General features: G+C 38.9%; 1 protein-coding gene across 1 annotated transcript in view; it reads right to left on the bottom strand.

Annotated features, from left to right (window-relative positions):
* SCML4 (Scm polycomb group protein like 4) overlaps positions 1-18,814 on the bottom strand; it is a 110,662-nt gene that overhangs the window by 45,429 nt on the left and 46,419 nt on the right. Inside the window, exon 2 of the mRNA XM_060753127.2 lies at positions 13,057-13,268. Coding sequence (XP_060609110.1) covers positions 13,057-13,257 — 201 coding nt within the window. The 5' untranslated portion in view covers positions 13,258-13,268. The remainder of the gene's footprint in view (positions 1-13,056; positions 13,269-18,814) is intronic.

Below are 18,814 nucleotides of genomic sequence, written 5' to 3'. Positions count from 1 at the left end.
GGGGAGAGAAAAAGGCCTGTTTGGTGGCAGTGTCAAGATTACACTGAACTAGCCAGTTAAGATTCAGCATTACATTGAACTAGCCAGTTAAGATTCAGCATGTTACCCCCTACGTCTCCCACCCACCTACCCCCTTTTTATTGGTTGGGGAAGACTGTTTTGCTCTTAGACAAGGACCACGTGGCCCTCTCGTATTGCTGAACTGAACTCCCATTGGAGCCAGCTAGCATGGTCTGTGATGAGACATGAAGAGAGTTGCTATCAAAAACTCCACACAACCAAGGCCACATCAACTTTTTCTCTCTCATACACTCACATACACACATGTCATACACAAAAACACTCACCTGGAAATGTAAGAGGAAAAGCTAAAAGAGCCTTACAGTTTTAAATTGCATTCATTTCATCTACTTTCTGTCTCTTTATTGCTGTTTCTTTATTGTTGCTGCCTTTCCTTTGCCACCAATTAGTTGTGTCTGAGAAGTCTGATCCATCACAATTAAGAAGTCCCCTACCAAAAAAAAAATGCTTTCAAAAAGTTAATATTATTTTCATGTATAATGTGGAGGGGGCTCTGTGTGTGTGTGTATACGTGTGTGTGTGCCAAACTGGGGAAAAGGTTAATGTCCTGGAGGAAGGGATGGGTGGGCAGTCCCAAATGTTATGTGAGATAATTTTTTCACACAAATGGATATTGTAATCCCAGAATAGTTCCCAAGGTGCTCTGGGAGAGAGAACAATTTCAGTTGAATACCATTTTACGAAACAACACTTGTAAGGCAGGAAAAGAGCTTTATGTGATAAACCCCCTAATGATATCTGTTGTCATTATTTTCATCATTGTAATGGTTGGTTTACATTTGCGTGGAAGACTATTTGTTCTTACATAAATGGATCGTTGTCTGAACATTTTTAACACTATGCTTAAAATTACTTGTGTAGAAAAGCAAAGCCCAACTAACAAACCAAAGTGAATTCATTCACAATTAACATTAAGTATGTATCAAGATATAATTTCCAGCTTTGTCTCAGATCCTGCCACATAAACAGTACTGATATGTCTTTCACAAGCTTTATGTGAGACCACCAGTGTTTCTATTTCCCAACCCATTTCTCCACCTTCCTTGCTATTTATTTATTTATTTACTTACTTACTTACTATATTTATATACCGTCCCTCTCAACCTGGAGGTGACTCGAGGCGGTTTACAATTGGCAGTCAATGCCCCCAAACAACATAAATACAGCTAAAGACATTATATATAATATAAACCATATAAAAGCAATAAAACAATAAAAAACCACAAAACACAAGTCCTCAGTGTCTCATCACTAAAATCGTTTATGAGCAACATTTAATGTTATCACTGCCAAGCAAAGACCTGGCAAGCCTCTCTGAAATGCCAGGGAAATTCATGGTAAGACACTGATCCATAATGGAAGGATTCAAAACAGTTGTCTTTTGCTGTGCTTTGCACATCCCCATCATATACGCTTAGCTTGTACCTTTGTGAAAAAGATTAGAATAATTACGAAGACAATGCATGTCTTTAATTTTTCACTCTATGAAAGAAATTGACCCAACAGCACCCGATTTACCTTTATGGGTTTCCTCAGAAATCAATTTCCTGATCAATCAGTCTCCATGGAGATGAGTTAGTTCTTGAAAAATGTTTTCTGGCTAAGAAAGGTCCTACTAGCTTCACACAGAACTGAATCTCAAGGGAAGTTACAATTCTTTTGCTAATGGAATTGAAATTCTATTTCTTGTCTTTTGTTGGAATTTGTCCCTAGTTCTCATATGACCTCTGCCAGCATTGATATCCCTCAATACCATCTTAACTGACAGCAGACATAAGACTTGAGACAGAATATAGGGCTCTAACATTGCCACTTTTCTGCTGTATGATTTTTAATATATTTGCTTAATGATGAAGCCAGTGAAGCCTTGAAAGCTTCTATGAGATATTATCTGCATTTTGGTTGGTCAATAAAGGCATCACTGTTTTGTAGATGTGGATTTTTTTCTGTTTTGTTGAACACCCAAAGAAGGGGAAACATGACCAAAGTAGCCATTTTATAGCACCATGTGCAACAGTGGGAAGTTCTAGTCTAACCTACATGTGGGGAATGAGGAAGTACTTTATCAGTGTCGCAGATGGAAATTGAAGTGACAGCTCCCCTGGTGGCCAGAAAATGTTGGAATGTTAAATAGCCTCTGACTGTCTGTCTATATGTGTTGTGTGTCTAAGGCATTGAATGTTTGCCTGTATATGTACATTGTAATCCACCCTGAGTCCCCTGCAGGGTGAGAAGGGCGGAATATAAATACTCTAAATAAATAAATTAATTAATAAATGCTGATGGACCATAACTTTGCTACATGACCAGAGTAGATTTTCATGGACCCCAAGAAACTCTGGGGTCCACACATTGCAGATCAATGATCTCAACCTCTGGAGGAACATCTTACCTCCTTATCTTCCAGCAAGTCATAACTTTTCAGATTGCAATCTAGATTGTCTTGGTGGAAACAACTAAGGCTGCAGTTCTATGCACTCTCACCTGGAAGAATACCCCATTAAAAACAATGGGGTTCACCTCTGACATGTATAGGGCTGCACTGTGAGTAGCACAGAGATCATAGCGATGTACAACTATGGTCTGGTGTTTTCTGGATCCTCCTGGATTTTAGTTCAGACATTAAAGTAACTCTACAAGCCTCATCCCCAAATAGGTCAAAACCCTGGATAGCCCTTCTAGGTGTCATATTAAAAACTGGATGAGGTTCATTACTGTGCAGATGCAGAAGTCACCAGTCATCATGGATGACCAAATAAATAAATAAATCATGTGTAAATTCATGTCTGTCTTCATATGTCTGTTATTGTCTGATTATACCAGACATGAAGATTTAATGACAGCCTAAAATATATCCTGGAGGCAATAAAGATGAATTTACTGTCACTCTTAGAGATAAACCGATTTCCATCAAAATAAATTTTAAACCAAAACTGTAAATTCTTTGTTTGTGTGTGTGTCTGTATGAAATACAGACCCAATTTGATCCATCTGTTGTGTAATAATCCAGCAATTAGCTGCCATAAAGAAGTTGGTTGCTTGCCATCAGAGTATGCAAGAGCTTTTAGAAATGCACATAAACGTCTCACAGTAGCCGGGACCCATGCCATCTCTAAGCTCATTAAGCCAAGAGATCTACCCATCATAAAATGCAGCCTCAGACTCCACCAGCATGTGGATTAGGAGCAAGAGCTGTACACTTTAATTCTGGGGACCATGCATGAGCGACAGAAGTTTCTTGCAAAAACAGAAATGTTGCTTCCGTGTGCAAATCTTCCAGTGTAATAATAAGCGAAAAGTCAGATGTGTTCCGCTCTACAGATTGCTGATGTCAACCTCAGAAGGTGAAGCCATTGCTTACTAAAGGATGTCTTATTCCTAGTTTTCATTCATCAAGAAACAGCATCACCCCTAAACATGCAATTCTTACATACTAGATGACAGAAATGATTGCATTAAACTAGACCTCATAAATAATGTATGATCTTCAATTTACTGCCTCCTCCTTTTTCTTCAACACTTCTTCTATCATGCAGAAAAGGAAATGCATCTTTGTCAGCTTGTACTAAACCAATTATGGTTTTTTTTAATGCAAATTTTCTTGTTGATGCAGGAGCTGAAATACAACCTTGTCACAACTCCTTTTACAGTTGCAGGAGCTGAGGAACACCTAAGGACACTCTCAAGAATGTCAAGTTTGTTGTACTCCATAATACTAATCATAGTTGCTTCAATAGCATGTGTGGAGTAGATCAAACTTTGCATTTCTGTGCAAGAAGGAATCTTCCTACAATGGAAAGCCCTCTTCTGCTTGATGGGAGAGTAGAGGAAACCCTTTTCAGGAACGAAAAATAACTCAGATCTAATCCAATATACCCAAATGTTCTTTTTATACAATCCACTACATCATCAAGTTTTTGTGGACCACCACATAAAAAGGTCATACTTTTTAAATACAGAGGTGAAGGAAAAATTAGGAAAGACCTATTCCCATGTTCCTAAAACCTCTCAAAGATAATTTCAGGGCTCTAAATCTCCAACATCAATGAAATCTGCCCCCCGCTGAGGAGGTTAAGAGTCACAAGTCAGCTAAATTTCCCATAGCTCCCTGAGCACACAAACAGACCATTTGCAGTATGCTTATATGGACCATAACTAGTTCACAAAGGACATGATGGGAACTCTCAATAACCCAATGCCCACTGTTTGTGAAAGCACTCTGGATTCCACATTGCAATAGGGTTTGTCATTGCCATACATGCTAAGAATTCAACATACAACTCAAGAGTATTTTCAGTACATAGGCTCCCTGATGGTGAAATTTCACTCATCCAGATACTGATGTCACATAGGACGCTATCACATTGGGACCTGTGATCTGGGCAATAGTGGGGGATTTGCCACAGATCATGAATCCAATGAATTCGATTCCACCTTGTTTCACATTAATGGCAATGCAGTAATTTTCCAATTTTATTTGGATAGTAAAGGTAAAGGTAGTCCCCTGACATTAAGTCCAGTCATGTCTGACTCTGGGGTGTGGTGCTCATCTCCATTTCTAAGCCAAAGAGCCAGCGTTGTCCGTAGACACCTCCAAGGTCATGTGGCTGGCATGACTGCATGGAGTGCCGTTACCTTCCCGCCGGAGTGGTACCTATTGATCTACTCACATTTGCATGTTTTCGAACTGCTAGGTTGGCAGAAGCTAGGGCTGACAGCGGAAGCTTACGCCGCTCCCCGGGATCGAACCTGCGACCTGTCAATCAACAAGCTCAGCAGCTCAGTGCTTTAACCCACTGCGCCACCGAGGGCTCCCATTTTATTTGGATAATGTAATGAATTAACTCTTAAACAGTGAGGCCTGACAGGGGACATGGGAAACCTGTCACCCTGATTGCCCACAATGCCCCTCACCTATCTTATGGGGGAAGCACTGCTGCCAGCCTCCCCCCCCCCCCCCCCCGTTGTTATCTATGCAATATGGGAAACTTCCTGTGTTGCTGGCACTGCATCCTGCAACACTTGTACCTCTCTTCAGGCACGGAGCCCCACAGGAAGCAGATTGGTGTCATGTGATGGGATCTGGCGGGCTCCATGCCTGAAGAGAAGTGTAAGCATCATAGCATAAGCATCATAGGTAAGTCTTATTAACTTTTTGTGTCACCTGGACTTCTAATTCAACATGTTGCTGTTTGTTGTAAGGTTAAAAATGCAGCAAAAGAGATGAGAACTTTCTTTTCTGAACAGCTTCTTCAGCCACCAGATCTTGGGAAATTTAGTTTAAGAATTAATCCATTACATTATCCAAACAAAATTGAAAAATTACTGCATTGCCATTAATGTTAAACAAGGTGAAATCTAATTCAATTGATCCATAATTGATTAAAGAAGCATTCATTTTAAAAGAAGCCACAGGAAAGTCATGCTGGGTTGTCCCTATGCATGCTGGACATTTCTGTGAAAAGCCTACTTTGAGCATGAAGTGCACCTCAGGACCAGTTTTTCCAATTTCTATCATTAACTAATATAGAAATTACAAAGAGATAATAATGGCATAATCACATTCAGTCTTTCATAATATATTAAAAATACATTAAACCTTCCACATTTGTAGGTTTTACTTTGTGGATTCTGTGATTTACAGATATGATTAAAATGTTATTTTTAAGAATCTCTAGGTCCTCCAGTGTGACTATGGTGAACTTCTACTAAAAGGTTTTTGAGAGATTTGTACGTCCTTTAGTGCAATTCAGTGGTTGACTTCAAGTGGGGGATCTAGAGATTGCTAGAGAGATGTTCTCTCAGATAAAAAATACAGTATTTTTATTTGTGATTTTTCACTATCACAGGGATAATATGCCCCTAACTCCAAGGAATGTGAAGGGCCGACTGTTGGTGCATGAAGGAGAGATAACCATCAATTATCATTGGGCTCCTTTTTCTGTAATAGCTCTCTAAACCAATTTATATGGTATACCCTCATATATGGTATACATAGAGATACCTACAATGGGTTTCCGTGGAATTGTCACTGCAGAATTGTGAATGAATATGTGTATGCTGTGATCAAGAGTGGAGTGCTTTGGGAGCTTCTCCAATATTTCAAGTGGAAACCAGGACATATGTGGCTGAGCAACATCAGACTGTGGTAAAGGTAACCATTGTTATTAACAAGGAAGAGCACCCCCTCCTCTCCCCTTCACTGAGTTACCTGAATAGATGCTGCTCCTGCATAATGAACTCAGTTTGCACCTATTCATGTAAACAGAGGAGGAAGGACTTCCAGTGAAGAAAATGGAATTAAGAAATACTTTTTCAGAAAAAAAAAGAACACACACAAACCCCTCAAGGCTCAAAGGATCTCACCTTCCCCGCTGAAACAGGAGAATGAGAGAGAGGAGACAACATGTACCCCATGCAAGCAGATGTGGACAGAAGCAGCTTGGATTCACTTCTTAAAATACTATATTTATACAAGATCTGAAAAAATGAACCAAAAGATGCTCTTCAATCTGCTTGGTAAGCGTACCAACTTTTTGGACAAAAACATCTCTGAGATGTTTTAAGCTGAATTCTTTTTTCCTCCATTGAAAATAAAGGACTTTAAAAATCCAGCTAGTGGAACTATTCTTCTACAATTTTCTAAGTCTGCTGGGTTAAATTATTAGGTGAAAGTGAATCAATTTGTTAAAGACAACACTATAAGAACAGTGGGAATTAACATTGTTTAACACACCTAAGAACTCGATAGCCATAACATTCTGAGATGGCATGGAACCTCTGGACTGATTTCAAACAAGAAATAAGATAGGAAGTAACCATAGAGATGAACCATATCAGACATGGGTAAACTTCAACCCTCCAGGTGTTTTGGACTTCAACTCATGCTTTCACCCCTGTTGGGCATGTGTCCTCCACTGGAAGTCACATGATGCCATGTGATGGCCAGTGTGGGGCTCTGTCCAGAAGCCAGGATGAATGCGTCCTAGGACGCTAAATTCCCCCTGTCCAATGAGATAACAAGTTTTGCAAGTTCACGTCAAAGATCCAATTGAAATTGGAAATACCAGGATTGCAGTCTTAAGATAATGTCCACCTCAGACAATAAAGAAAAGAAGATATTACTTTTTCCTGACAGATGAACTTCAGAAGAAAGGATAAAGATTCAGATGGGAAAACTGAAAAGGAGTGATGGTATCAGGTATTGGTTAACATCGTTCATGAAAGATTTTTATGAGAAATTTTAAAAGATCTTGATTCAGAAGAAGGTCAAGGAGAAGAAGATCAGGGAGAAAGAGAAGAGAAGATCAAGGAGAAAGATAAGAGATGACAACCTCAATAGATCCTGGATAAGGAACACATTCAACAACAGCAACAGGTCACTCCACATGATGAAGAAGAATTGGATTATCATCAACTATCTAAAGAACAAGGATTCTAATTATACTCTCTTTAAATATAAATGAACTAAACTCAACAAACAAGAGGAGAAAAGCTTTTAATTATTTGTGATTACCGGAAGCAAGAAGGAATTTCCACTCAAGATTTATGGATTACAAAAATCTGACAGAAATGGACAAATCAACCAAGTTTATACAAGTGGCAGACCTTCCTAAATTTGAAGAATACTGTAATAGTTAGAGATAAACTGACTAGACTTATACAATTACCAGATCCTTCCAAATTTGAAGAAGAGTGGCAGCCTTTTATTGACTATTTAAAAGAAGGAAACTGAAAATATTGGGTTTTCTATAGTAGTTCAGAGATGTAGGTATAATAAGAAAAGAAAAAATAGAGTAGTTGGTGATAAGAATAACAGGATCCCCAATGATAACCAAGGGATCATGAAAAGTTAATTTACCAGGGATAAGAAGTTTTGTGACAAAAGGAATAGATTTCTTGATTATGAAGAAGACAGCAGAGACAGAATAGGAGGCATTAATTAGGGCTTTCTATTTTCAATTTCTCAACTTTTCTACTTCCTTTGTTACAAAACACTGTACCCCCGCTTTTCTATCCTTCTGTTTTAGATTAGAAAATAAATGTTCTTCTCTCTTTTTTCCCCTATTTTATTTTTTTAACATCATAGAAACCTTTTCTTGTATTAGATAACAATGGAAGAAGGCAAAGATGTAAGATGTTAAAAATGCCCCTGTTTTATTTCCACTCTTGTATCCTTCCCCATTCCTCATATATTTGCAACAAAAATTATATTAAAAAATGTAAACAGAGGACAAGTTTGGAGGTCAGGGGAAGAAAAATTGTGATATTTTAAATATAGCTGGGAAAGTAGGAATAGGAATTATTAATTGGGATGGCCCCTGCCATATTAAAACAGTGGAGGGTGTGCAATATTATTATTTATTATTAACTTTATTTGTACCCTGCTACCATCTCCCCAAGGAACTCGGTGCAGCCTTTCACCAAAATAATTCGATGTTGCAGCTGTGCAAAAATTTTGCATGTTAAGGAGAAGAGGCAGAAGATTTCAGCCTTTCAAAACACCTACTCTCTGACCTCAAAGCAGCCATTGTGGGGTACCAAATACATTTTAAGAGGACAATCACTGTGCCAAAATACACTTCTTTAAATTGTCACAGGACTCCATCTCAAATGAAAAATAGTCAAACTGGAGCCCCTTCACTGTTTTATGATCTGATGAAATTGCACAGGAGGGATGATGGAAAAACAGCAACCAGCAGCTGGTGGGAGAGAACGTAACATAGAAAGCACAATGGCATGTGTGTTCTGTGTCCATGTGTTTTCTCTTTTTTATAGGAGCGATTGGTCAGAACACAAGAACAGTAATTATAGAAAAAACACAGAATGAACACTGGAGTCGATGACAAAACTCCTTTATTTCACATATTACTAGTTGTCACCATTTGTCTCCTGGTGGCAGATTTTTCATTGACTACTTCAAATGTAATATTTGGTTGCCTTCCTCAGCCTGGCAGTTTTCAGATCCCTTGGATTATAAATCCAATAATCTATTTGACAGATGGAGTGATGGGAACTGTGGTCCAATATGTTTGGAAATTGCCAGAATGTGAAAAGGCAATTAAAAAATTACTAAATATTATTTGTCCTACAGATCTAACAATCTGTTCAATTCAAGTTGATCACTGAGCTGCATTTTGTTCCCTTCTTTCCACTTCCACCAATGTACATCCTGTTCAGTCGCCCCTCAGATGCCCTGGATAGTTTGCTTGAAATTATAAAAGGTGACTGAATTAGGATATAACTGATCCACCATCCTAGTGTTGTGCTGTAGTAATAATAAATGACTAGAAAGACATGTTGGCGAATTAAGAAGGAGGATTCTTAAATCAGAATATGTTTTTTTAAATGAAAACAACAAAGACACCTTTTCTCCAAAATCACATGTGACATTTTATTCAGCATATAAGGCTCTTGGTATTTTAGAAATATAATATGAATAAAAGCTGTACATTGAGAATTTTCAGGAAATAATAGGCAGTTTTTTCTAAATCTGACAGTGAATTTCCAGGTAAATGAGAAAGATGTATAGAAGATTGATAATGGCAATATATATTATGCATGCAGACCTTGTGCTATGAACTAAAACAGTCAAAAGCAAATCATAGACAGGCTTTCCATCCCAGGATCTTATCCCAGGTTTTCTGTTTATTCCAGATTATCTGGCAGTGTGGATTCATATAATCCAGTTTAAAGCACAAAAGTGGAATCAGGTCTTGGGATATAGGGCCTGTCTGGAAGGGCCCTAAGCAGAATTTAAAGTAGACCCCCAGCTTTATTCACCACTCTAGCTTTTCAGTTCCCAGCCTTGACTGATTTTCTTTCCGTTCTAGTTTGGAAGGAGTACCATTTACACAACCTCTGCCCAAACTTTCAATTAGAAACTAACAGAATTAGCATGTTGAATAAACCTTTAACAATGAAGCGGGAAATGCCTAATTTGAACCTCAGACTCTGCAGCATAAGGCACAGTGAATGAGAAAGCGATAAAACCTCATTAACCTTTTGGACAACATGTTTTGTTATGTTAAGCTGTTTAATTGATGATGTTCTTCCCTTCCTCAAGCCAAATCAAAATTAAAATGTAACAAATAATGTGTAATGAATTATTTCTAAGCTCTGTATCAAAACAACAAAGCACTATTTGAAATTTTCAGCATCACAACTGAGAGTGGAGGAAAGGGGAGGGGAGGTTTGCATGGTTACTTGCTACATGGCATATATATGAAATCTGCTGGGAGATTTCTGAAATAGCCTGAAACAATCATGTCAACAGCTTTGAATTGACTTTCTAACAGATTCTGCCCTAATGCAATCAGAGCTTGGAAGCAACTTATTACAAATATGTCATTCTTTTCTCTTTCCAGTAACAAAAGGGTTGTTGTTGTCATTGTCATCACTGTTGTTGGCCACTATCTTGCATTATCAGATAGAAGGAATGATACCATAGCTCTGTCATCACAGCCATGTCTTCTGATTCAACTGACCAAACTAACTTGTAACAACTGTTTTTTGTCAGGAGAGAATGCCTCTAGACCATGGCCATATAGCCCGAAAAAACCTACAGCAACCCAGTGATTCCGGCCATGAAAGACTTCGACAATACATTGAACTTTTTTTGCACTGTACATTGCTGATAGAAGAAGCTGGACACATGACCATTCATTAGACTCTCTACTATGACATGGAACTTGTTTGACTGGTGCTGTGGATGGTTTCAAGGGTGGGCAAGGGAGGACATCTATGGCTATTGCAATGGTGTCAGTGTAAATTGCAATATTTACAGTGTTAAGTGTTGTCTGTGACACTGTAACAGCTCAAGAAGATGTCAGCCATTACAATTTATCTATAACCCACCTTTTCCCTGGACCTGGGATTGAACACAGCTTGTATATTAAGGTAAAGGTTTTCCCTTGACATTAAGTCTAGTCGTGTCTGACTCTGGGGGGTGGTGCTCATCTCCATTTCTAAGATGAAGAACCAACATTGTCTGTAGACACCTCCTATGTCATGTGGCCTGCATGACTGCATGGAGTGCCATTACCTTCCCACAGAAACGTTACCTATTAATCTACTCACATCTCCATGTTTTCAAAGTGCTAGGTTGGCAGAAACTGGACCTAAGAGTGGGAGCTCATCTTGCTCCCCGGATTCAATGTGTATATTATCAAGATATAAGTTTTGATTATGACTGAATTTAACAAGGGATATATGGGCTGGTTAAGTTAATTCTTGGTTGAGATGTTGCAAACCAGATTCATGACACCGCAGTTCACTTTTGCACTGAAGGCACAGAATAAAATTATCTTCCAACTACACAATAAAGAAAAGTTCCTCGAAAGCATCCCTTTAAGCAAGGCACTGTCCCGAAAAATATTGCTGCAGAGTGGGGGTATAAGTGAGGAATCATTCAGGTTCCTAGAGATGGAACATGGTGCAGCAAGCACCTCCATATGGAGGACCTCATGATGGAATTTCATTCCCTATACTGCATGACTAGTTTTACTCACTTTTATTGTTACAGGGATTGCTAGAACATCACATAGGTTAAGTGCTGGCTTATGTTGTGCCATGGCTTCTGTGACGGGTAACTGGAGTGATAACCAGCTAAATAGAAGAATGTATTTTGTTTCACAGACCAGCAGAGTGTGGCATCCAGATGTTTCTCATATAAGTAAGAGTTAACTATTCTAATTGCCACCATGAAGCAACAGAGCATTGTCTTTTAAAAATAAAACCATAAAAACTATTAACAGCATTATATGGCACTGAGTCTAGAACTTTAACCCATTACCTTTTTGAAATAACTTTTTGAGATCTGCACGCAACTTTGCAAAATAGTCCTTTCTGCTAATCAATTCTTCAGCAGCAACAAGCAGAAAAATAATGACATTTTCCCCTTCTTTCCATTTGCCTTAATGTACATGACCAGAACTTGTGGCATCCATTACCTGCATCAGTTGACCCAGGGACAACTCTCCAAAAGCCTTGGTCCTGGTAGGCCAGAGAGCAGGTCTCAGAATCTTTAAAGCAGGGGTTCCCAAACCTTTTCAGCCATGAAGCCCCTTTTGAAGCAAAAGTTTACTGTGGAGCCCCAATAAATTTTATATATTATATTATATTATATTATATTATATTATATTATATTATATTATATTATATTATATCAGGTATGGGCTGGGCCAGTGGTGGGTGGATGGAGAGTGTTTGTGTGAACTAATTCACACAGTGCAAATAATAATAATAATAATAATAATAATAATAATAATAAATACAATACTTAAAATAATTAACAATTTTAACTAACATAAATTTAACAATATTTCAGTGGAAGACCACCAGTCCAACTTCCTTCAGCCATGCAGGAAAAACTCAATCAAAGTACCCCCAACAGATGGCCATTCAACCTTTGTAATAGTAGTAGGAATCCCAGAGGAAGTGGGGCACCTGTGGAGATCCTGAGCCCCTCTCGCAGAGCCCGAAGGGATCTCTGGAGCACAGTTTGAGAACCGCTTCTTTAAAGGCTCTGTAGAGATATACTCTTCAACTTCTACAGATATACTCTAAGCCATGGGTCCTCAAACTATGGCCCGGGGGCCGGATGCGGCCCTCCAAGGTCATTTACCCTCGCTCAGAGTCAACCTAAGTCTGAAACAACTTGAAAGCACATAACAACAACAATCCTATCTCATCAGCCAAAAGCAGGCCCACATTTCCCATTGAAATACTAATAAGTTTATATTTGTTAACATTGTTCCTCATTTTAATTATTTTATTGTTTTAAAGTGTTTTTTACACTACAAATAAGATATGTGCAGCGTGCACAGGAATTCATGTTTTATTTTTCAAATTATAATCCAGCCCTCCAACAGTTTGAGGGACTGTGACCTGGCCCTCTGCTTAAAAAATTTGTGGACCCCTGCTCTAAGCGGACCCCACAAGCCAGCAATGAAATTAGTTAGAAAGACTACATACCTTGTATCCTGGCTTCCTCCCTCGCTTCTTTGGGATCTTCACAACTGGCAAAGAACCAACTGGTGCAGAATAAAGATTATGAACAGCCATTTTCATGGGAGCTGAATGCAGTGGGGGTCTTCCTCTTTTTCTACCTGGTATTCGGGGAGACTGCATGTCAACAGTGTCCAGCCCAGGAGGCAGTGATGGCAAATGATTCATAAGGAAAGGATCTGTAATGAAGGAAAGAGGCATTGTTCAAATAAAACAGAAAAATGCATACCCTTTGTCCTTATTCCCAGAGGTGTCATTCATTATCTAGAAAATGACTTCTAAGTCAAGGGAGCAGTCGATCAGTAGATTCATTCTAGGATTTAGTCTGAACTTTATAAGAGTTAAACAAGATGGTGAGCCTATTTGGGGTATGGTATTGAGAATCTTGTATAGGTGCTTGGGTTGATGTCTGAACTAAAACTCAAAGTAGATTAGTGCCCCTCTGATATAGTAGTCATTAGCCACCATTAACCGGATGGTATATGTCTGCTATTTTAAATAACATTTATTGAAAGTAAACTAAAATGACAGGACATTCTTCTGAGTAGATAGAGATAGGATTGTGATGCACATGTTGTAACAGGGATTTTTTGTTTGATTGTTTGTTTGTTTATTTATTTATGGCAATTTTGTATCACTTAGCCACCCAAGGGTAGAATTAATGCAATTTGATGCCATTTTAACTGTCACCAGTCAGTGCTATAGAACAGGCATGGGCAAACTTTGGCCCTCCAGGGGTTTTGGACTTCAACTCCCACAATTCCTAACAGCCTACCAATGTTAGTAATTCTGGGAGTTGCAGTCCAAAACACCTGGAGGGCCAAAGTTTGTCCATGTCTGCTATAGAATCATGGGAGTTGTAGTTTGGCAAGGCACCAGCACGATTTATCAGAAAAGACTAAGGACCTTGTAAAACTAAAATCCTGTCCAGGAAAGATCATACCTGATGTACCGATCAAAATGTGCTTCAAGCTCTCCAGTCCACCAAATTCAATTGGGCCCAAGTGACAAGTATGGATCTAGAATTACTTCAAGATTATAACCAGAGACGGCCCTAGGTGATTTTCAACAGTAAGCAAACAGTATTTTGGCGCTTCCCCCCCCCCCCCCAAACCAATCACTGATATATATTTTCTGTTCGTCATGGGAGTTCTGTGTGCCATATTTGGTTCAATTCCATCATTGGTGGAGTTCAGAATGCTCTTTGATTGTAGGTGAACTATACATCCCAGTAACTACAACTCGCATATGTCAAGGTCTATTTTCCCCCAAGAGTGCCTCAAGAGCGCCCCTGGGCAAAATCAACAGTACTGCAAATGCTTACTTTGTGTAATGGGTTGAGCCGCCTCTGATTATAACCCTGCTCCTTCAGGGAAAGATCAACCCCACCAAGGGCAAGCAACTTATCTAATTCCTAGAATCAAGAACCGGCAATTTACAGAGCCTCCATCTTATCACGATTCAACTTCAATTTAGTTGCCTACATCTAGGCCATTACAACATCCAGGGACTACTCCAGCACCTCTATAGCTCCAACTCCAGCTCCAGCCAACTCCAATTATGAGAAGTAGAACTGAGTGTCATCAACACAGTGATGGCATTCAACCCCAACACTCCTAATGGCCGTTCCCAGCACCTTCACATAAAATTTAAACAGCATGGAAGACAAGAGTGAGTCTTGTGGCACCCCACGACACCATGGGAGGAGATTGAGCAGAGACCTCAATGGCCCCCAATGAAACCGAACTTGTAGACAGGAGTGGAACCACTATAGACCATGTCTCCCACTTCTGTCTGTCAGAGCAGCCCCAGTAAGCTACCATGATTAATGGTATCAAAAACTGAGATCCAGGAGGATCTACAGAGCAGCACTTCATCCTTCTTCCCACCAGAGAAAGCCATCAATCAGAGCACCTAGACTTTTGTAGTATTGTACTCTGGCCTGACCAGACTGAAATGGGTCCAAATTATCTATTTATTCAACAACAACAACAACAAAAACCAAAGCTATCCCATTACCACACGTTCAAGCACATTACACAAATATGGGCTATCAATGATAAGGCAGTAGTTTACACCTCTGGGTTCTGCTTGAATGCAAAAGGCATTTGTTATCTCTTGGACCCACACAATTAGTCCACATTTGCAATAGCTTAAAAGCCAACATGGGCAAAGGCCAAAGTCATGTGATGGAATGGACATATTCAAGGGTCCATATCATAGGCTGAAACAACTGAAAATGATCCCAAGAAAATTGACCAGATGGTACACAGTATTATACAAAATAGTTTTTCTCTTTAAAAAGCATGCTGATCACAAAATTTAGGAAGTCAAACTAGCATTTTAAAAAAAAATCTGAAAGACTGATTGTTCCCTCTTCAATATTCAAAGAAATCCATTCAACTCCTCAGTACATCTTCAGCATGGTGACATAGATAATGTTATGGTAATTTCTACAGTATTCATGATGACAGGCCCTAATACAGGTCACTCCACACCAGATAAGTATGGAAGAATTTCCTCTCTCCAGCGACAATATATAATGTGGTTAGGAAATCAGAAACTGCAGTATTTTCTTGGTGGAAAATGCTTAGGCCAGTAGCTTTGTTGCACTTTGTGTCACTCTGTAATAATCATTTGGAAAAGATTCAATTTCTGGATTAAAGACATGTCATAACTACAACTGTAACTTTGACTTTTTTGCTTACAGGCATGGTCCATTATAATTTAGGACACTAAAATAAAATATAGAATGCATTTAAAATGCAAAGTATTGAATGAGTATAATGTTTCTGAAAAATATACCTAAAATGGCTAAAAATTACTGAAAGTGATATTTATAACTACTTTCCCTCCTATAACAAATGACAAACTACCCCTCATATTAAAATAAACATAGCAGCCAAAAAGTAGGTTTTTTTAAATGAAGAGGCTATTCTGTTCTTGCCATTTTATTTGTTTTGGTTACTTGGCTCTTAACCTTCTAGCAGTCAGAGGAAATTTAGCAACCTGTGCAGTAATGAAAGTATCCTAGTCTTTCCAGGAGTGGAAAAAAATCTGTTTCATAAAGATCAGGGAAAGCAGGCAAAATGTTTTGCCTTGGGAACATATACAGTGAGCAAGCTAATAAACAGCAGGAGACATCCTCAATTTCATCTGACTTACAGATGCAATATCTTTGGTACTACAGAGTGTTATTAAACCTCCCATCCAGAAAGGCAGTAGGCATACACTGGAGCGATAGAGCTGCAAATCTTTTCCTTAAGGGGATTAAGAACATTTTCATACGGCTGATAGCAATGTGGTTGGGTGCTCAGTTTGCTCCTATAACTCAGAATACTGTTGGTTCGGCTGTTGTGTCATATTAGAAGTGTACCTATTCAATGATGGAGCAATGCTTCCATTAACTGAGGAATTGCCACCTTTTTCCATTCAAATTTTATAGTATATCTACATCACTTATGGCCCTTCAGATATTTTTGACTGCAACTCCCAAAACATCTGAAGGACCAAAGATACCCTGCACCTGATCCATACAATGTTGTCCTAAAACCACTGCCCTTCTGTGCTTCCTTCATTATTCCTCAACCTCTGATGTAACTTCACATTGGCTCTGAGCACCAATGTGGCAGAACTCCTCCTCTCTTTCCTGCGTACTTCAGAACTACATAAAATGTGGCATCAGTGGGTTCCCTTGGTTTTTAAAATACTTTTTTGGGGATCTTTGCAGAATTTCCATAGAGAGAGGATATCCCCCCTGCGCATGCACCTACTTGCACTGACAATAACAGTTCTGTCAGTGGATGTTTTTGCTTTTTATTGATGTATGTATTTTTATATATGGCATCAGGCATGTAGCCGGGGGGGGGGGGGGGGGGGGGGGCTTGAGGGGCTTCAGCCCCCCCCCCCCCTCAAAATTCTCATGGTGGTTCACGAAAAGGCCTTATTGGTGTATTATTTAAACTGTTATGTTTATTCATATCATGATCTGATCACCACACTCAATATATCCCATATGCATGGGGGTATTGGGGTAATGATACAAAAGGTTTGCTAGGCTAGACCCTCTTTCACTCAGACTCAGCCCCCCCCCGAAACTCAGCCCCCCCCCCCGAAACCCCCCCTGAAAAAAAATCAGCCCCCCCCCTCCCCAAAACGAAATTCTGGCTACGGGCCTGTATGGCATCTAATTGTTGCCTACTTGTACACCGCCCTGAGTCACCTTTGGGCTGATATGGGCGGGATACAAATGTTGTAAATAAATAAATAAATAAATGTTCCCAGTTGGATTTAGGCTCTGACTCCTCTCCCTCAGATGAATATAATATTAACACTATCTCCGATTCACACTTCTGTTTGATGTTTTATTTTATGTCTCATATAATAGGTTTCTTTAAATCAAATCTTAATTTATTAAGTTACAATTTGCTTTATATGCTGTGTAGTTCTACTTTTGTTATTATGTGTGTATTAGCTGTTATGTTTAGGCATTGAATGTTTGCCTTTTTGTGATTGGAATCCACCCTGAGTCCCTCTGGGGAGATAGGGCAGAATATAAATAAAGTTTTATTATTATTATTACCCAACTTTTTAAGGAAGTATAGCTTTGAGTTCTCTATCTGAGCTTATCATTCGCATCTATAAACTGGCATACTGCTGTATTACATTTCCTGCTAGCATCATTTTAGCTACATATCTTTGCAATCAGATATCAGTGTTATTGACTTGCTTATTCTTTGTATAAAAATGTAGTATTTCTCAAGCATTTTGACATAACTGTCTGCATATGTATATTTCAAGTCACCTGTTGACTTATGGCAACCCCATGCATTTCATAGGGTTCTGTTTAGCAAAGAATACTGAGAAGTGGTTTTGCCAATTCCTTCCTCTGAATAATTATACAAAGCTATTATTAGCTTACGGTTTACTCTTTTGGCTTTCACTCAAAACTCATGCTCTATTCACTTTTTTTGACTGACAGAGTTTTTAAATTTGACTTTTTTGTTCACAATCAAGTAACCTGCAATTATTAGACATTTCTATTTAAAAATTAATGAAAACATTTAGAAATGATTTAATACCATAAGTGAGGTCTATTCACCTGGATCCAGCTGTTCCTGGCTTTACTGCTGCCCCCTATTCCCAAAATGCTGCATGACTAGCAGCCAGTGCCAACTCCCACTTTGTTACATCTTTGTTTTGGTTTTTCCCTTTTGATAGTTTATTCTGATTTTCTGCAGGGAAGGTTGGTTGCTCTGACCTACTGGGGTTGGGAATTTACACTGGAACTACATAAGATGCCAAACCAGATTTGGATAATTCCTTTAAAGTTTGTGCTAAAAATCAAGATTGGATTCACCAGCTCATGGGCATCAGAGTAAATAGTTTCCCAGCTTTTATGTCTTGAAATTGGAAGGGTATGAATCCATATGAAAGGTATGAATCCTTATGAATTTACTTTATGTTTCTTTGAGACTTGTAGATGAACCATAGACTCAAAGAGTTGGAAGAGATCCCAAGGGCCAATGAATCCAACCCCTGCCATGCCATCCAAACTTTCTTTTAAAACCTCAATAGAAAGAGAGATATTTGACATTAAAACGTAGTGGCCTGTATTCTACACCAGCTATTCAGTTCAGTACACTTAGCTAAGTAACTCTCCTGATTTGATGCACCAAACCTGATGGAAGCATCATTCATCCAAGCTCCAATCACTGGCAGAATG

The sequence above is a fragment of the Anolis sagrei genome, chromosome 1 (assembly GCF_037176765.1).
Source record: "Anolis sagrei isolate rAnoSag1 chromosome 1, rAnoSag1.mat, whole genome shotgun sequence".
Taxonomy (NCBI): domain Eukaryota; kingdom Metazoa; phylum Chordata; class Lepidosauria; order Squamata; family Dactyloidae; genus Anolis; species Anolis sagrei.
Note: the sequence above shows the minus strand (reverse complement) of the source record. Positions and strands in the feature narration are given on the sequence as shown.